Source organism: Alligator mississippiensis, chromosome 5 (genome assembly GCF_030867095.1).
Source record: "Alligator mississippiensis isolate rAllMis1 chromosome 5, rAllMis1, whole genome shotgun sequence".
Taxonomy (NCBI): Eukaryota; Metazoa; Chordata; order Crocodylia; family Alligatoridae; genus Alligator; species Alligator mississippiensis.
The window spans coordinates 167,226,144-167,247,212 of NC_081828.1; the positions used below are offsets into that span (position 1 = coordinate 167,226,144).

General features: G+C 43.2%; 1 protein-coding gene across 6 annotated transcripts in view; it reads left to right on the top strand.

The window, feature by feature from the left end:
- The first annotated feature begins 14,345 nt into the window (after positions 1 to 14,345).
- VWDE (von Willebrand factor D and EGF domains) overlaps positions 14,346 to 21,069 on the top strand; it is a 69,109-nt gene continuing 62,385 nt past the window's right edge. For 3 of the 6 annotated variants that reach the window (XM_019497988.2, XM_019497992.2, XM_019497993.2), the window contains exon 1: positions 14,349 to 14,491. In XM_019497988.2, the coding sequence (XP_019353533.1) occupies positions 14,410 to 14,491 (82 nt within the window). In that variant the 5' untranslated portion in view covers positions 14,349 to 14,409. Of the gene's footprint in view, positions 14,492 to 21,069 lie in introns of all 6 variants that reach the window. The other 3 variants (XM_019497990.2, XM_019497989.2, XM_019497987.2) reach the window with 2 other exon arrangements.

Genomic DNA, 21,069 nt, shown 5'->3' on the forward strand with positions numbered 1-21,069 from the left:
AGTGCTGACTAGAGACGCTCTCACCCCGCCATTTAGATATTTTGTTCATAAGGAATACTTCCAGGTCTTCACTTTAGAGCCAAGTAGTATTTTCCTTTGGCTAGGTGTTAAGAAGGGGCCAGGAAGGAAGAGCCAAGTAAAGTGCAAAATAATATTACATATCAAGGAAGAGAAGAAAAGGGAGAAATTGATTTGATTTATGCAGAAGGCAGGGCAGGGTGGTGCGTTAGAGACTAACTTATTCAGAGAAACATTAGCTTTTGGAGACAAGAGCCTACTTAATCAGATACATAGACACCTGCAACTGGTAGCAAGTATAGATGGTAGCATCTGATGAAATAGGCAGTTGCCTCCAAGAGCTAATGCCTCTCTGAATGAGTTTTGAAGGGCACCTGTACACATGCTGTGATCAGAATGTGATGGAGCAGCCTCAATTAATCAAATCTGCTGGAGCATTCCAATCAGAATGTTTCAGCATCCTTTAGCGTGCTGTAGCATCTCATGTATTTGGCATCCGCACACTTCAAAATGGTGGCAGGGGCTCAAACAAGCTTTAGTTAAAGCACCCCTGCCACCATTTTGAAGTGCAAGATGCTGAATACACAAGACACTGTGGATGTTTTAATTAGAGTGGCTCCCAAGAGCCACTCTAATTAAAACAGCCCCCACCTTGTAGCATATGTAAAAATACTTCTAGACGACACCCTGCCCTGCCTGCTGTTTGCTTCAGAATAACACAGCTAACTATCTACTGACTATTGGGATAAATTATCATAATATCACTATAGAAAGACAGTATAAGACACAGCAGCCTAGAATATTTCTAGAGTTCATGACAAGTGTTTTATGACTTACAGGATATATTCAATTTTAGTTAAAGATTAAGATTTTAGTGCTGACAGCCCACATACTTATTCCAAAAGCCCTGAACTTTATTTATTTATTTGGTCTAATTTTAGGGACTACTGCAAAGCTCATTTTTTAACAAGTAGTTTGAAAATGCTGAAGTGCATTTTTTTCTTCTCAACAGACTACATTATGCAAGTAATGATAGGAGTAAAATCTAAATGGAAGCTATAGATAGTATAATTAATTGATGATAGACTCTGGGCTAGTCATGTGTTGTATCTTTTAGGTCAAATTAAAGACATGAACACAAACAGAAATAAAAGCCTTTGTTGCTTAAAATACACCATATAATGGGCATCATCTGCAGACAAGATTTCCTTCAAGCTATTGATGAGCTTGCAGCTTTCTTGTGGTTCCACCATTATTAGCTATACTAAACAAAAGTTTTCAAAATTAGATTAAAACAAAAAAAAACTAGATGCTTCTGTTTAATAGAAGATAGTGATAATATTACTACAGCCAGTCAAGTGCAGCCCTCTTCCTGTTTACTTTGCCTTACAGACTTCTTATTCAAAGGTCCCAACACTGCATGTCATTTAAAGTCAGACTTTCTGTAACCTTTGCTAGGTAAGAGGCCCATATATCCTACACCATGGGCCAGCTTATACCAGCACCATGTCATTGATTGCACCCTGCCTGGTGTCCTTTACACTGAGCTAAGCTGGCAGTTTAAACAGCAAGTTGCTCAAAGCATTCCCTAAACCTGTGGGTGGTCTTTGACCTGTACCACATGGTATTTGCTAGTTTAACAGTGTGCTAAAGATCAGAAGATGATTAACAGAAAGATAAATTTATTTGTTTCATATTTTTGAGGTAGGACTCAAAAAAACAAAAAGTGGAACTGGAAGCACTTAGAATACATATGTTAGATTGTGGCCCTCCAGTTGATAAACACATAAGATTTCTATAACAGGAGCTCAACTCACTTTAACAGTGATTAATTAAGTTTACTTAAGCTCAAAAAAAAAGGGAAATCTGAGGTACATCAGAGGCTTACAAAAACCCAAACACCCCACTAATACATACCCTGCATAACCTTCACATTACTGAGAGGAGAAGCACAAACAAGTCAAAGCTGTGGGAATGTTGAAGTACCATAAATTTTGAGAACTTGTCCAAAGCATTTTTATTTAGCATGTAAACAGAAAAAGTTGCTATCTCCGCAACTAAGCCCAGACTCTGAGCTTCCCCAGGTCTGGAAAATTAGGAGGGGACTTAAGAAACAGGAGTTTAAGTCAGTAGCATTACAAGAGGAAACGTAACACAGCCATCCTTGTGAATCTATGCCATAATAAATATACTAAAAGGTGTCAAACAATAGCTTTATTTAAATAATACTCTCCTCCTAGCTCTCAATATTAGAAAAAAAAAAAGTCATAGATTCGTTGAGACAGTCCTTTTCATCTCTTTTTGTAAAGCAGCCACAGTATAAATACCATAACCCATAAGTACTTGTGGCAAGGCCTCCTGAACAAGCTAAACATAAAAGGCCATTGCAGAATAATTCAAGTTGTCTAAACAAGTTGGGGTAATGACTCTGCTTGAGGCATTTGAGCACAGAAGTTAGCCATTTGTTAACAACTGGCTTACCTTTTCCCCCTCAGATACAAATCTTATTGTCAGGACCACAGATACAGACCTAATGACCTCTAAACCAAAGTGCTTTTGGGTGTCTCTGCCTGACTTGCCAGAGAAGTTGTGTTTCTGACATAAGAAATTGTTGTATGTTGGTGGAGAGATGCAGCTGTGTCTTGAGAAATGCAAGCACTTTGGATGAAGTACTTAGAGCAAAGCTGTTTCAGGTGTAGCTCTAAAATAAGAGATTGTTAGAGCAAGTTATAGTAATGCACTGCAAAAGCACCTAGTGTTGTGAAGTTCCTTGTGCTATGCTCCACCCTGAAGATGAATAGAGTTATGGATGACTTATCCACATTAGCTAAAGTCCAACCAAGTTTGACTTTCCAGACACAATGAGCATTTTTCTTCAAATTATTGCCATGAATCTGAACTAAAAATTCTTATAATACCTGCAAACAGTAGAAGAGACAAGAGTTCTGACACTGTGTAGACCTGTCAAAGCTTGCTAGATGTGCTTTTATCATGCTAGTTTTTTTGTTATACTGCATTTCTCTCTTGCGTATCTGCTGTTGGTCCCTTTTTTTATACTTTTTGTACAGATTGCCCTTGTTTTATTCTGTACATGCATTCCTGGAAAATGGCGCATAACTCAAATTCACATAAAGGGAACCCACTTTACAATGTAACAAATAGGGATACATTCCAAGACTTCAACTGTACTGACCCCAAGACCCATTTCTACCAATTTTACAAGACAGTTTTGGTGCTCACCAACAGACAGTACATACAAGTACAGAGCACTATCATAATGGGGATGGCAAGTACAGAAACATGTGTCGCAGAGAATGAGCGAGGAGTACAGATCCACACAGGAGACTATATTTTGGTGTGTGTCACTCCCACAATGCACCGCACAAAGTAGCTGGCTGCGGGCTTTCACCATACTGATTGCATAAGAATGAATTTACCTTGCATATAATGAATTTTAGGTATAAAAAGGGTCATCGCATATGAGCAAATTTGCACATATAGAACCCACATAAAGCAAGGGAAACCTGTTTGTGAACTCTTTAGGACAGAGACCATATTTTTATTATGTGTCTGTACAATTCCTACCACAACGGGACCTAGTTAGAGCCAAGAGAATTTTCACAGTACAAAGAACATTAAACAACAGTCAGACATACTGAGAAAGGAGAACTAGAATATTATTGGCACTTTCTTTATAATAATTCTGGAGCAAAAATAGCATTTTAAAAAAAGAATGATTTAGAAAACACCATCTAAAGTTTAAAAAAAAACAACAAAACATTGTGAATACCATAACGAACCTTCGTCAGAAAACATCATAGGTGATGCATAGGAGTGCCATATGGGGACACATGTTCCCCCTGAGATTAGCTGTGGCCAAAGCCACCACTGGCTATTGTGGGCAGTCACCACTTGCACTTCCTCCCCCTGCCCCCACTGTTGACGCTGCCGCTGGCAGTGCAGACGGTCCCCACTCATGCCTCTCACTGGCAGGAGAGGAGGGGGTGGCAAGCACTGACAGTGGCGGCTGTGAGCAGCCCCTGCTCATGGCTTGTCACTGCCAACACCGTCAGCAGTGGCTGCGGGCAGTCCCCGCTCACCAGTCGCCAGCATGGTGTCCCCCCAGTCGTGGGAGGCACCAGACATTCATGAAACACATCCATACATGCATAATTCTATACACATGGGGAAGCCCAATGAACTCAAGGGTTTCTCTTACTAAATTGTTTTACAAAAAGCTCATGCAATTGATCCTCAATATTACCTGGGGCTTCTGGGCACAAAGATAACAACAGAAATATATATTTAATTTGTTTAAACAGAAGCAAGTCACAACCATGGTACAATGCAGTTGATTTAACACTGTAAAAGATTTTTTAAATATTTGACTTTTAAAAACCCCAAAATCTGTTGTGGCTTTGTTCCGTTTTATAAAATACCTCTGGAGTGTTTTATTAATGACAGCACTTTAGATTAAGTGTGTGCTAAATTCCATGTTCTTACGTAAACAAGGATGTTTCAGTGATGCCAAAAAATCTACACATGCTCCACTTTGCCAAAAAGTGCTACATGCAGTCAGAAGTCTTAAGTTAATCCAAGAAAAATAATTTATAAATAATTTAATTTTGTCTAGGGAGTGTACAAAACTTTTCTTCTTCCCACATGAAGTAGTATAAAATAGGGAAATTCTATGTTTATTTTCAAATTACTGCTTAAAGAAGGAAAATGGAACACAATATACTTTACTCTTATAATTGGCTTTATTTTCATTAATTCAACAGGTTTTTTATTAGGAAGATCTGCAAAAACCAGGAATGCGTCAGACCCATAGCTGGCATAAATTAGTGAAACTCCATTCAGCTAACAAGAGATGAGGATATGGTCCTTTGTCTCTTTAGAGTATATCTGTTATTACAGTCATACCACTGATTAGGAAGATAAATTACCATTGGCTTTGATGAATGCAGGAGAAGTACTATAAATATTCTATGTAGAGCTAATCAGTAATTTGCTGAAATATTTTTCATCAAAAGATGTTATTCAAACTGGAACTTTTAAAAGAAATGAACTGATTTCAATGCAACTTTAATCAAGAAAGGGTTGTCATGTCTCATATAGAATTTTGAGGTCAATATCAAAGAGAGCAAGAGCCACTACAAAAGCAAGTAGCCTGGTGTTGTAGGCACCTACCCTGAATTTGGGCAGTGCAGGTTATAGTCCCTGCTCTGCCTGTTTCAGAGAAAAGATTGGAGTGTCTCACATACCTTTAAACACCAGGCCTTTTTATTGTTCCAAGGTATCTGTGTGCATCTTTGTCAAAGACTCAACCACATTCTCATGTGGAACAGGGAGATCTTTGAAATCACATTAAATGTTACAAGACAGGAAAACATTTAAGCCTAGCTCTAGTTCTAAGCATCGTTAACAAACCAGTTCCCAAAATCTTTAGTCAAATAGTCACTCATCTCACAATTTCATAATCTTCAAAGAATTCTGACAAAGTACAATCTTCTGGATGATATTTTGGTTGAGTATTCCTCCTTTGCGTATTCTTCAACCTGTGAACCCTCTATGCTAGAAACTCCTGCTTCTATGTAGCTGCATGTTGCACTGTTTATCTTATCTTTATACTATTCCCAGTCTCTACAGCATCCAGGGGCTAGTTTCACACAGGAACTTAACCATCACAAACCTCAGCCTTCTCATATCCTGTTACCTAGGGTGAAGTTATACGTTACACTTAGACCATATTAAATCTGGGGAGTGTTAAGTGTGTTAAAGTTAGAATGCGCTGTAAGCAGTCACATGTTAAGGGTTAATACCATTTCTTGCCTGCACAGCTCTGACTTGCTACTAGAAGGCTGGTGAGCAGGGCATGGCTAGAAGCCAGGACACCCGTGCTCCATCCCTCCTTTGAAGGGGGGGGGGTGGAGGCATCTGGAAGTGGTGCATACTGGGATGCTGGAGGACTACAAATTGCTCATTTTATCTCATGGAACAGATGGAGGTTACCCTGACATAAGTTAGTCACAGTCCAGAGATAACTCTCACCTGAAGTGAGATAACTTTGAGGTGTTCAAAAGACACTTAAAACGAGTTAACACTCTTTAACATGTGGATGCTTGCATTTTAAGTGCCCTTACTTAAGTTCTAAGTATACCATTAACTTCAGTCCAGTGAAATATATAACTCTTTGTGGGAAAGATTAGGTGCCTCAGGATGAGTATGACTTAAACCCAACCCACTCTAAAGGAGTAAGGCATCTCCCTCCAGCTGGGATTCTCAACAGTGAGTCTTTTCCTGGAGTTAGACATCCAAGTAATTTCAGCCATTTCTCACAAAATAAAGTGTGTTCTCTTCTCAGAGAATGTTTATCTTGCCAAGCCAGACTGTAGCTTCTTTATTTGCTACATTGAATACACTCAACATCATTAGGGTCTAGACAGGGGATGTTCATCAACAACCTGCATCATTATCTGTATTAGGCCAAGCCACAGCTTTGGTTTTCACATTGATTTGTCTGTGATGCAACGTTCTTGGCCAGTGATGAACATATTCAGCAGGGCTCATATGCAAGGTGATAAATCAAAACAAAAGGAACAAGTGGTGGAGTCAGTGATGAGGAACTCATTTGTTATTAATAATGAGGTGCTGTCTCCCTCTTTTTACTCAATAGTTTAGTGCCTGCCTGGAGCAATCAGATGGGATGTGGGAAATTTGTGTTCACATTCCTCTTTTGCCTGAGGGGACTCAAACCGACATTTTACACCTGAAAGGGTTGTCTTAAACACCAGAATAGGAGCTATTCTGTGGTGGAGCTCCTCAAACCTCTCTTGTTGAAACTGTTCTAATTTATATAAAATATTTAAATATTTGTTAGAGTAGGAATGAGAGAATGTATATGTCTCCTCTTCAAGAATTATACTAAAACACTGGACTATATGGCTATTCCTCTTTCTGGACCACTGACTAAGCAAGTGTTTCACAATCCAGGTGTGAGCAATAAATTCTGGTTATTTCATAAAAAAAGAATATGAACCTTCCTCTGCTTATGTTTTGTAGGGGACCTTTAAGAATACCAAGTGGGTTGGGCCCAGCAGGTAAGATAGGCAAAGGAACACCTGGCTTGTCAATCTTAATTTGGCTAAACTGTAAATTTGGTGCTGTCAGGACACGAGAGGTACTTTGCTTGCTAGCAACAGGATTTTAGGTGCCTCAAGAGTTTTACTAGTAGAAACTTAAGCATCCAGGAAATTTATCACTTTCTGGATTAAGTGGCAGAGATAAAAGGATCTTCATTTAGATTTGGTTGTATAAAGCTCACTTAAACTAAATTCTTGTTAATCTAGTCTTCAGATCCCTCCATGCAAAAACAAAACAAAACTGGTTCTTGTTGGATTTCCTGAAGAAGATTAAGGATATATGAATGCTCCAAAACCAGTGCATATCTAGGATTTAAACCACAGCCCTTCAACCTCCAAAGTGAGTCACATCTCATGGAAGAGAGAAAAATGTGATAATTACTATGTTTTCCAGAAGCAGCCTAGATGCAGAGAAGCCTGTATCTAGGTACAATCAATTGATCCATCATCTGATAGTCATAGACGATGCTATGAATAATTGTTTATAATCAATATTTGATCATAAGAACTGCAGAACTGTCATTCAATTACACACAAATGACATCTAGGTACTAGTCTGGTAAGCCACATTCACCTAAAAACTGATTCTTTATAGGAAAATAGGAGGAAAGAAAAATCAGCTTTCATTCTGTTACTAGAACATATGTTGTGTACTCTATTTTTTAAGAGCCCTTTGCACGTATGATGGAGGCATCCATCGATGAGAGATTCAATGCTAACTGAAAGAGGTGTGGTCAGGAATAGAGACATACATTACAAAGAAATTGCAGTTAGTCACCAGGTGGATCAGGTACCTTAAGCAGAAGGGTAGCAAGGAATCATATAGAAACAAGAGAATCCTTAGGGCACTTGGAAATAGCAGAAGGATTCAGAGTTCCAAAATGTCATGTAGGAAGGAGTAGCTGGGAAAGAACCAAGACATTTTGCTGGATTTTTTTCTACTGTATTTAATATGGTTGACAATGGGATGTTTCCAGATGACTAAAATCTGGAAGAAGTCTAACTTATACATGTCTTACATGGTTTACATTTTAGATTTGAAGGGAAAAAAAAAAAAATGATCTTCCAGTAGATTTTCTGGAAGAGATTTGCATATGCAAGTAACCTGAATCATGTGCATAGCGCTGTTGTATTCAAAGGAGACTACATATTTACATACTTAAAATTAAGTGCATGCATAAACCCTGATAGGATCAAGGACTATGGCTTTAATAGAGGCAACTGCAGAATTTGAAGGTCAAATGTTATTATTTGTTCATTAAGTCAGCAGATGTAACATACATATTTTATAACAAAATACCTTTTCCTCACATGTTCGACCAAAACATGTAAACAGCAGAATGCCATGAGTAAGGGTATGTTCATGCTAACTCAGTGCTACTGCCATGAGTGACACCATGAAAAAAACATTACACCCACTTGCTCCAGCACCATGCACAGCAAATCTTGGAAGTGAGGCAATGTAGCCAAAATATGGTAAAGCTCAGTGTGCACTAAGATAAATACCTGATGCAGAGAGCCTATGAGCTGTTCTGTCAGGAGCTCAACAGTGCTCAAAAAGACCTTATTTTGGGACACTTGGAAAGTCCAGAGCAGGAGCGAGTGTATGGTGTGTACTTTATAGTATAGCTCCAGACTGGTATTGAGATACCATAGATGCACCCTTAGCTAATTTTAGAAGCAGCCAAGATATTTTATTCAGTGACATTTAATTAACTTTGATATATATATTAAAGCAATGAGCACTAGCATAGGGTTCAATCCCTCAAATACGAACTTAGCATTGGGACTACTCATATCCATAAAGTTAAAACTCTGCACAACTATTTGCAAGATCAAGGCTATGGGACCAATCCTAGCATACTACTCAAGTGAGCAATCTTACTGAAAGCTTGGCCTTCATTTAGAAAAACTTCCCTATTTATATACAGAGCTTAATTAAGAACAGGCTTAATTTTAAAAATCACAAGTTTAAGGTTCCAATGGAGTCATTAAAGTGCAAAACATAATTCAGTACTTAATGAAAGCATTTAGAAAAACTTCCCTTCTCTATATAAATAGAGAAATGTAATATGTTAGAGTATACCATGTGTCACACATACTACTGTATGTGTAAAAAATGTAAAAATAAGAAATCCATAAACCAAAGGGTTCTATGTTTCCACACTTCAAAATAACTTGGCACATTCCAAGTACTTTCAAATCATTATATAGTACAGTTTATAGACCTTCAAATCATTCTATAGTAAATATAAAACTACTTAAGAGCCATAAAACATTAAAGGCCTGATCTAAAAACCATTGAAATTAAAGGAGAAACTGCCATTAAGTTTCTTTGGCTCCAAATTAGTCCATAAGTAGCACAGATATGTATTCTAAAATTTAGATTAAAACTTGCATTGCTAACCCAAGTCAAATTACTTTAGATTCCTACACTGAAGTCTCTTCAGTACGCAAGTCAAATATAGAGTAAACAAGAGGTCAAATCTGAAAGAGAATTAGGAGCTAAAATGTATAAATGATGACATGTTTAGTGTGAGTTAAACAGTGTGTCAACAACGAGTACATTTTTAAAGTTCTCTGCGCAAATGTTAAAAGCATTTTGAAAAACAAATACCACTCAAAAGTCATACAGTTTTCCGTAAAGCCAGGGAGTGGAATAAATATTAGCAAATTTAACCTCTCGTGGTGGTGTAAAGTAAGTCAGAAAGTGACAAACAAATGGATGCCTATAATTATGAATTAGGCTACTTTTTTTTTTAAATCCATAGTGGGTATTGAAATGCGATCTAGGATCCATGACTCTCATGATTCTGCCCTGCAACTTGACAGAGCTCATGCTTTCAAGGGTAGGTTCAAGAACACTGGCTCTGCTTAGGACTTCTAAAATATGCCTTTAACTAAAATGAACCCAGAAAAAGTTAAAAAGCCATAACGCAAAATTTGCATGGATAGCTGATAATTGGTTTTAAAGATAGAAATCGGCTCTACAGATATTGCCAACGTTTAAGTGTTTAAAAATGATATTTTTCACTTGAAGCCTGAAACACAAACTGGCACAGTTAAATAAATTACTTTTCCAATTTTAATACAAACATTAAGGAATTGATAGTCACGATGTGGGTTTGCAAAACAGGGGAGTGGTAATATGTTTCTCTTGTATTGCACACCAAGCTCAGAAATAACATAGCTACAATTCTTGCACTCACTTGAGTTCTCTCTTCTGCAGAAGTCTACAGGAGAGGTAAGTTATGCTCAAGGAAGGTGCTTAGAGGGTCTGTACTAGCTACTAGCATATTCAACATATACCAAAATGCATACAGAAGCTGCCATTAAATAAATTCAACAGCTACCTGTAATTATCTATTTTAAGCAGTAATTCCTCAAATAGCACAACATCTCATTTGCAAGTTATGTCATATATAAACTGGCATCTCAGCTGCCACACTTTGGGTGCATTTACACATTGCTGTTCCTTACCACTTCCTTTTGGAAGTATTAAAGCACAGCGAAGTACAGGTGGTTACCCCCCGTGTGTGCGGCACATGGCATGTGCCATGATATTGTCATAATGGTGCGTTAGACCAGGAGAACATGCCACTACAGCAACCTAGCTGACCATCATGTGTGGACCCACATGATCTGTATGTCACTGTAGCATGCTATATGGCAATATAGCATATTGCTACATCACCATAGGGTGACGTGTAGACACATCATTTATGTAATGATGTTGACTGCTGAGACACTAAAGGAGACAATCTCCCATAAAAAGGTATGGGAGAAGATAAGAGTCACTGGTTAAAATGTCACCTTAACTCAGACCCTACCCACTCAGTCATCTCAAGAGAGCAGGGCTGAAATGTTTTTCCACATTTGCTCAGCAGAACCTGTGTGGTTTTGTTGCCCAAATGACTGTTGCACTTGAAGAAAGGCCAGACAAGCATGTCTTTGCACATAGTCCCTTATCTGTACCCCAATACCTCTGCAACAACTCATCCCCAACACTACCTACACCTTTTCAGCCAACACCTCTGTTTTCTGTCTGTGCTTCTTGTCATGGGATGGGTCCTCAAGGATGGCCGTGATCTCCCAAGGCCCCTCAACCATGCCAATTTGACTCAATGGGCAACCTCAGTTCTCAACTGCTACGTCTTTGACAAAAGATATAAAAATAGGGAGGCTGCCTTTAAGTCCTCTCCTCCTGGACACAGTTTGATGGACTCTCTGAACCTCATGGGTTCCCGGACCCCTTGTAGGTCCTATTTCACAATGGGTGTTTCAGGGTCACCCTAGCCTTATGAGTTATGTGTGGTTCTAACCACCCCTTTGCCATGCCCCAAGCCTCGCAGATGGTACTGGTGTTGTCTTGCCTAGGTCTCATTATAAATTTGGCCCCTTGGCCTCACTGGGCTCTCCATAGCCCCATCTCTGTGCTCCTTGGCACCGGGCTCTGTGCCCCGCAAAGTGCTGTACCCTCTCTGGTGCCAGGGTCTGTGCCCCCCCCCAAAAGCCATGCCTTCTCTAGCACTGGGGTACCCACGCTGCAGTGGGCCCCCAAGTGAGGCTTCCTCCTTCCCCAAATAGCCTCACCCAAACCACCGGTGTTATAAACAGCAAACAAAACCATAAGCCCCTGAGCTATAACATAATGTAAAAGATCAGGGTGTGCTCTGACCCTTTAAAAGGATCAGGTTTTGTCCCTGGCACTAAATGTCTAGTAGGCAAGGGTACCTGTGGAGCTCCCTTAGCCCTAGGTGCAGCATACCAGGTAGTTGCAGTGTCACTGAACACTTCCTCCCTAGAGGCTCCTCCCCCTCTGGCTGCTAACAGGGAACTGCCTTCCTGGCCTCAGCCCTGGGCTTTATATATGAGCCAGGCCCTGCCCCTTCCGGTCAGCTGACCGCTGGCAGGTGTGGGCCAACTAACTCGTTCTGGCTGCCCTGGGAACCAGCAGCTGGGGCTCCCAACTGACAGCTAGGGCTCTCTCCCTAGCAGCTCCAGCCCCTAAAAGGAGCAGGACACCCTAGTGCCCTGCGACACTTCTCTGAAGTTTATCTCAGCTCCCTCTAAGGCAGCTTCTAAGTAGCTGATCTTTTCGCATCTCCTTTCTAAAGAAGTGCCTGTCAGCCCAGTTCAGCAGATCATACAGGCACAGGAGTCTTCCTAGGGCATCTACACAAGATGCTAAATGCTTAGTAAACTAATTCCACTGCGCATTTGTGCGTCACAGCAAAAGCCATGCTATAAAGCTAACGCACAGTGGAATTAGTCTACTGTGCATTAGCATCTCTTAAAACAGTGTTTCTCAACCTGTGGGTCATGACCCAAAAGCAGATTGCAAGAATATATGAAAGCGTCATGAACAAACCTTAAAAATGGATCAATAAAAATGGATTCTCTTTTAAAGGAGAAAAATGTTGGAAACCACAGCTTTCCCCTTGCAGGCTGGCAGAGTTCCAGTCTGAGCTGGGCTGCTTGGAGCCCCTCATGCCCCACGTCCCCTCCACACACCCACCCTCTGCCTCACACACTTGGGGCTGGGGGTGGGAGTGAGTGAGGGGCACTGGGTCAGGACTGGCCATTGATGTTTACAAATGGGTCCTGGTACAAAAAAAGGTTGAGATTCAGTGACTTAAAAGGTGTGCAGTGGCGTTATTATTGTGCAGCAGCAATTAATATAAGGCACGCTTACATTAATACAAATTTTCCATGGCACACCTGTTAAGGCATACCCCATCCTCATACCTACTGCAGGTCATTGTCATGGCAAAATTTGGTGGCACACCTGTTAATTTCTGATGGCACATTTTTGTGCTGTGGCACACTGCTTGGGAAACACTGATTTAGTTAGTAACTATTGCAGGTATTAATGTGCCATAACCACAGTGCATTAATGCGCATGTAGCATTACTGCGCGAGTCTCTGTTTTGTCAACCACTTCATCTCAGACTTAACTTTAAGCTAACGCTTAAATGTGGTGACCAACACAGCTCAGGATGATTCTATTCGGTGATTCGGTTTCTTTATGTTTTTCTTGCTAGGGAAACAGAGCGTCTTCCCTGCGAAATTTCAGTTTTGCAGAGTGGGGAAAAAGGCTTATTTCCCCCCAAAAATTTTAGGTTGCACAAATAAGGAGAGAGCCTACATCATGAACGCTGCGTGCTCCCGGAGGCGGGGGGTGCATGGCAGACTCCCACAGGCAGCGGTGGCGCTGTCGGCGGCAGGAGCATGGCAGTGGCAAGCAGGAGGCTCCTGTAGGCTGCCGCGGCGCTGGGAGCGGCGGGGCGCGGGTGGTGAGCGCCGACCGGCGGTGACTGGGCACTGCCCGCAGACACGCGGCAGGGGCGATGCGCACAGGGTGCACGCGCACCCCTACAAAAAGGTGTTGTCACGGGCGGCCGCTGCTCGCCACCCGGTGCGGTGTGTGTCGGTGGCATCTGCGGGCGGCCCCTGATAGCCGCTGGCCGCTGCCGACGCTGCGTGGGGGTGGTCGCCGACCCCTGGCTGGCGCTCGACGGCCGATAGCGCCGGCGGCATCTGCGGGAGCTCCCCCGCTTGCCGCAGCTGCGCTCCGCCGCCACTGCGCCGCCAGCTGCCGGGGGCACCCGCCGTCCATGGGGCCTGGCGGGGGGAGAGGGCGGCAAGCAGCCACCACCTGCAGGCGTCGCCGGCACTGCCAAGGGCACCTTTCTGCAGGGGGGCGCACCGCCCATCTCAGGGGGTGCATGTGCACCCCCTACATCTTGGCAAGGGCCTACATGCAGCTCTCCAGTTCAAAGGCACATTCGTTACCCCACTGCTGTTTTATTTTGGGATGAAACACCAGGGGGAACACATATAGGTCCAGTGGAAACGCAGGGGGTACAAATCACTGAGCCGAGCACGCTGGACTCCCTCCGCTTGCCTAGCCTTTCAGCGAAACAGCGAGCTGCCAGGCCCGGGGCTGCCGCGGCGGGCACGGCCACAGCCCTGCGGGGAGCCATGTGCTGCCCGTGTGGAAGGGCGGGCCGGGCTGCCCAGCCCGCGCCGCCTGCGGGCACCTGGAGCGCTGCCGCGGGCCGAGCGCTAGCGGGAGCTGCCGCCCCGCGCCCCTGCCCTGCGGCTCCGCTGCATCCGCTCCAGCCTCAGGAGCTGGCGGGAGGCGGCGGCCCGGCCCCTGAGCGCGGCGCGGCGCGGCGCGGCGCGGCGGGGCGGGGCGGGGCGGGCGGCGGAAGACCCCGGGCCCGGCAGAGCCGGCGAAGGAGCGATGCGGCCGGGAACGGGGGCGGGCTGGCCCGTGCCGCTCTGCGCGGCGCTGCTGTGCCTCGGGGCCGCGCGCTGCCAGCCAGGTAAGCGGGGACGGGCGCGGGGACGGGCTCAGCTTGCCCGGGCTCCCCGCAGCACCGACCGGCCGCCTGCAGCGATGCCCAGGCTGAGCCCGGACTCGCGCGGGCTGTGCGGGGTCTCCTTCACCTCCACCAGCGTGCAGGCATCGGGGGCCTCCTCTGGCAGGGAAGGAGAGGTCTCTGCTTCCATGCTGGGATCAACTCCGGACCTGTAGGCGATGCTGCTTCTCCTTCAGCTGTTCTGCCATGGTGCTGACCTACTTCTTAGCTCCCCTCATCATCGCAGACTGCTGGGATGTAGGAGGGGGATTGCTGGGTAGCCAAGGGTGAGGTGAGGTGGGCTTCCAGATGAGAATGAGGATGAGGATACCCACGGGTCCCTCAGCCGCAGTCTGCTGAGGACTAGATCCAAGTCTTCTCCTTAACTTCAGCAGGGTCAAAGTAATGCCAGATCCATTTCTAAAATGAGGGCTCAGATCAAGCGTAGTCTATGCTTGCCTGGCAAGAGAAGCACCATGACCACAGAGGTGGTCTTCATAGCCACACGGCATGCCGCTCTCCAGGCATGGGGATAGTACCTGCTAAGGTAATGTATATAGTAAGCCTCCCACTTAGCTGCTGGAGTAGGAAGGTCTTGGCTTTAAGCCCACCTTATGAAATGGGAGACTTCTCTCTGGCTTGCCCCGGGGCCTTACGGCTGAGGGCAAGCAAAAGTCCCGGGCATCCAAACCCCAAGCCTCTGGACTTGGGCCTGCAAGTAGGATGCCCACCAAAAGTTTTGGGAACATCTGAAGCCCCAGATGGGGGATGTTTGCCAGTAGTAGGGCCACTTATGGTTTTGGACTCTTGGATTTGGAATTAGTTTTGGCTAATTTGGCCTGGGATACATAAAAACACCCCCCCCCCCCAAATCTCCAAAATGAGCCACTTGTTCCTTAGCAGTGAGAACCTGCTAAGCATCAACAGCATCTCCCCTTTGTTCGCAACAAATTTATATTTCAAGCCTGATCCTTAGCTATAAATCCCACTGGATTGGAACACAACTATTTTTTTTATATGAATAAGCCAAATTTTTTTTTTCCCAACTATTTGAGTTGGTCTAATAAAAAATATCAGATTTGCCCAAAGAACTTTGTCTGCCTGTGTCCTTAGACCAACACAGCTACAGCCTATATCCTTTCAATATTACATTGCTATCGCCAATAACATCTAACGAGGACATTGATCATTTAAAAGCAAAATCAAGCTTTAAATTCTTAACTCCTCTTATTCTCTTAAACTTGCCTTATAAACTGCAGCACACACGCTGTAAATTGTCAGACCCTGGCCTGAGACCTTCACTAAAACCAAGGCATAAATCCCTAAGTTAAAGCTTGTTCTGACTGTGTTCTAAAATGTTCTTAAATGTTAATTTTTTCTTTGTTTTAATTTCTTGGGTGGGGGGGAGGAATCCACATAAACAGATGATGCAAGATTGCGTTATATGCTGCACCTTTACATTGTATTATATACATTATATATTTATACACTTCTTAAAGTGTCTTATGTCTTTAGGAACTTTAAAAACTTGAGTTTTTAACATGGTAAATCTCAAGAGTTCTAACATCCATTGAATTAGTGAAATTTATGTAGGGTTTGTTTGTTTTTTTATGTAGTTCACTCCTAACATTGATGAATTAAGCTAATTTTAGGAATGTAGGAATTATTTCTGCTCTCTTGTAAAACGGTGTTGTCATGGCTAATGAGCTGTAGCATTCTAGCTTATATACCTCAATCCTCAAGCATAAAATATGTAGGGTACATTCTGGGTTTAAAGATACAGAGTACATTTTTGGTTTAAAGAATGAAAGCTGTTAGAGCACATAATTTCTTGATGCAGCTTTTCCAAAACCATTTATTTGTGGTTATTTTTTCTAAATACAGAAAGACAAATCAAAAGTATGTACATGCATTCTTCTGTTAAAAGCCCCTTTATTTTTTAAATAGGTGTGATTTGCATATACACTAATCCCTTTTTACATCATCCTACCTGCACAAAGGGACCTTGACTTGAAAGTATTAAGGGCCCCTAATATAAATGAGGGCCTGCAAATGTTTTCCTGTCTTTTGGCTACAATATAAGCTGATTCACGGGAGTAACTACTATTTAAAGTAGTATCAATATTTGGTCTTGGATATTGATGTTTCTTTGAGTTCAGTAAGTGCAACAAGAATTTATTCAAGCTCAGGATTTCACTTGTAATAATAAACATTTATTATGTATAGTTGTTTGACAAATCCTGTCTTTAGCTAGAGAATATAAATTGGTAAGTACCTGAGGCACTTAAGTGATTGTCTGTCCAGCTGGGTTCTCAGGTTCCAAGTAGACTATGTGCTTAAAAGGCAGGTTTAAACTTTGAAAAATCCCATCCTTAGTTTGAAACTCTTACAGATAAAAATTTGGCTATGCAAAGGAGCAGCACAAGACTATGAATGATGGTAGTGCCACTTAAGCCATACTTTGAAAGCTTGAATGCTTTGTTATATCGTGTTGAAAAACATTTCTACTGAAATTGCAAAGGTTCATTGGAAAACTGAACTTCTAGCCAAACCTTAAAAATTCTTAGATTTCAGCCAAAAGTTTTTGACAAAATATCTCGCTTCTCCTCAGAAATAAGACGCTTTATTAAAAAAAAAAAAATCCATTAATAAATCGTTTTGATGGAAATATAAAACAGCCTCTAGCCTTTAATGCATAAACTTCATTCTGGCTTGCTGCATAGATGAGAATAACTCTCTCTCTCTTCAGGTTGAGTGACATTCTAGACTCTAGAGCATAAATATTCTATGTAGAGTTTCTTAGCATTCACTATTTAAAAACAAAAAGTATTCATTTCCATGGAGAAGAATTTGTTATAAGAAACCAGCCAGACTGCAAGAACAAGAAGATTTAATTAATACTATTGATTATTTTTAGCACTGCAGCCATTTTTCAGAGTGGGCCAGGGGAAAAAAAAAAGCAAACAGAAGTTACAACATTCTACTCACAGTTTCAAAAAATGAATGAACAGCCAGGTCACATTCACAAGTTATAGGCAAAATACTGGAAACTAAAAATCTACAAAATTAAAGAGCAGACAATATGAGATAATTTAATGGAAAAATATGGGTTTTAATTGCTCTGACAATATACTAAAAGTTACAAGTGGCACCTTCATCCTTAATGTTATATGTACAATAAATGATACTTTGCTAAAACGAAGTAAGAATAAAGTAAATTTGACTAAAATATTGCTGTTGAAAACATAACTGGTACTAATGGGTTATAGGAGAGATCACAGGAGGAGGGGTGGATGTCGTATACTTAGACTTCAGGAAGGCCTTCGATACGGTATCCCACCCCATACTGGTGAACAAGTTAAGAGGCTGTGACGTGGATGACTACACAGTCCGGTGGGTGGTGAATTGGCTGGAGGGTCGCACCCAGAGAGTCGTGGTAGATGGGTCGGTTTCGACCTGGAAGGGTGTGGGCAGTGGGGTCCCGCAGGGCTCAGTCCTTGGACCGATACTCTTTAATGTCTTCATCAGTGACTTGGACGAGGGAGTGAAGTGTACTCTGTCCAAGTTTGCAGATGACACAAAGCTATGGGGAAAAGTGGACACGCCGGAGGGCAGGGAACAGCTGCAGGCAGACCTGGACAGGTTGGACAAGTGGGCAGAAAACAACAGGATGCAGTTCAACAAGGAGAATTGCAAAGTGCTGCACCTAGGGAGGAAAAATGTCTAGCACACCTACAGCCTAGGGAATGACCTGCTGGGTGGCACAGAGGTGGAAAGGGATCTTGGAGTCCTAGTGGACTCCAAGATGAACATGAGCCGGCAGTGTGACGAAGCCATCAAAAAAGCCAATGGCACTTTATCGTGCATCAGCAGATGCATGACGAATAGGTCCAAGGAGGTGATACTTCCCCTCTATCGGGCACTGGTCAGACCGCAGTTGGAGTACTGCGTGCAATTCTGGGCGCCACACTTCAAGAAGGATGCGGATAACCTGGAGAGGGTCCAGAGAAGGGCCACTCGTATGGTCAAGGGCCTGCAGACCAGGCCCTATGAGGAGAGACTAGAGAACCTGGACCTTTTCAGCCTCCTCAAGAGAAGGTTGAGAGGCGACCTTGTGGCTGCCTATAAGTTCATCACGGGGGCACAGAAGGGAATTGGTGAGTATTTATTCACCAAGGCGCCCCCGGGGGTTACAAGAAACAGTGGCCACAAGCTAGCAGAGAGCAGATTTAGATTGGACATTAGGAAGAACTTCTTCACAGTTCGAGTGGCCAAGGTCTGGAATGGGCTCCCAAGGGAGGTGGTGCTCTCCCCTACCCTGGGGGTCTTCAAGAGGAGGTTAGATGAGTATCTAGCTGGGGTCATCTAGACCCAGCACTCTTTCCTGCTTATGCAGGGGGTCGGACTCGATGATCTATTGAGGTCCCTTCCGACCCTAACATCTATGAATCTATAAAAGATGCTGCAGACAAGGTTCCTTGGGTGAATTTGATCTCTTTTATTAGACCAACCTAAATGGTTTAGGTTGGTCTAATAAAAGAGATCAAATTCACCCAAGGAACCTTGTCTGCCTACATCCTTAGACCAACACGGCTACAACCTAAACCCCTAAAAGATGCTGCCACATTCAATAAAAGGATGAAACCCTATAAAAATAGAAGATGGTTCATGAACAGCTTGCACTGAAACCTGTTTAGAGAACATTTCAATAACACACACGACTGACCTTTGATTTGTGTGAGGGTTTTCTACAAATTCCAATGAGAGATAAATACTCAACCTGTATGGACATGAACAGTCTAGCCCTAGAGGCTATTACAGCCAATGCAAAAAAGCATACCAGTGGCATAGTCAGTCACATTAATTTCCATCTGCATGTAGGCAGTAGAAGATAAAGCAATTGTTACCTGCTTTAGTTGCCTAATGCCATAGCAGATTAAATCTCCAGACTTTGAAAGATCCTTATAATCTCTTTAAAAAAGATGAGGTATGTTGCTCCACTAAGTAATTTTCTTCTTTAGGAAGAGGGGGTTTCCTGATTTTGAAGACTGTTTCACAAATACAATTATGGCAACTATGGTAAAACAAATGTTATTACTAGTTCCGAAGTGAATGAAATAGATACATTATTTCATCCAATAAACATTTTTATTCAGTATGAGCTACTTTTCTCAGACATCAAGAAATAATTGAAGTTTATGCTAGGGGTGCACTGACAGAGATTTTTTGGGTCGATTCCGATGGTCAATTTTTAATGAGCCATATTGGCCAATACCGATCCGATTGCCAATATGTGGCTGGGCAGCTGGAGAGCAGCATCCAGCTGGTAAGTCTGTTGTGGGGGAAGGGGTGAGGGGGGAGGGTAAGGGCATGGTGGGGGGCAGATTGAGGCCCTATGGTGAGGGAGGAAGTGGTGCTGGGGCTGGAGCTAGGGCATGGGCAGGGGCAGGCACTGCACAGCACAGCTGGGACAGGGCGTGGGACAGAGCTGTGAGCAGCTCATTCAAGGGATGCAGTGGGAGATGGCTTCTTCTGCTACATGCACCCTAGGAGGGCATGGGGGGCATGTGCTGCTGGGAGGGGGGCTATGATGAATTTTGGTGTGGCTGCAGCCCTCCCCATAGTGCCTCTTCCAACACCACCTCTGCCCACCCCAAGTGCAGCCCGGCTCAGCCCCCCCACCTGCAAGAGCTTGGCACCACCCTGGCTCCAGCTCGCAGCAGCAGCCCGCCCTTGCTCTGTGTGCAGATCCAGAGGCACACGCCCCACCCCCATGTCCTCCTGGGGTGCATGCAGTAGTGGGAGCCCCTCCCTCCCCCCCACACCCATTGGATGAGCTGCTCACAGCTCCATCCCATGCTTCTCCCCGGCTATGCAGTGCCTGCCCCTGTCCCAGCCCCACCCCACTCTCTTTCTCACCAGTGGGTCCTTGATCTGCCTCCCAAGCCTCTTCCCTTACAATAGACTTACCAGCTGATCTCAGCTGCTCTCCAGGCTGCTGGGCTATGCTCCTGGCCTTCTGCGCGCTGCACTGCAGCTGTGTGCATGCACGCAGCATTTATCAGAAACATTATCAGCCACATCAGCCAAAATAAGCTGATTGCCGATACTGTCAATTTCCCTTATATCGGTGCTGATCCGATATGGGACTGATGTATTGGTGCACCTTTAGTTTATGCTATTAATATTCCAATATCATGGGAGCCATAGTCTGTTTGCTTTATAGTTCTACTTCTTGATATGGTGGAGTGTGTTCTGTTATTCCTCAAAAGTAGAAATCAAGATTAAATGTCCAAGCCTATATAACAGAAAACACTTTCACAACAAGCACTAACTGGTGCCTATGTTAGATTTTTGCAAAAGACAATGATTAATTATGCCTGCTGACAGCACCATCCTCTTATTACTAAAGATTTTTCCTAAATTCCATCCTCAGAGAGATCATAGCCAGTATTAATTTAGCATTCTAAATAAACAGCTTGGGGGAAGGTTTTTTTTCTTAAAGCTAAGATAATTCCATGAGCTAGCCTTTATTCCTAAGA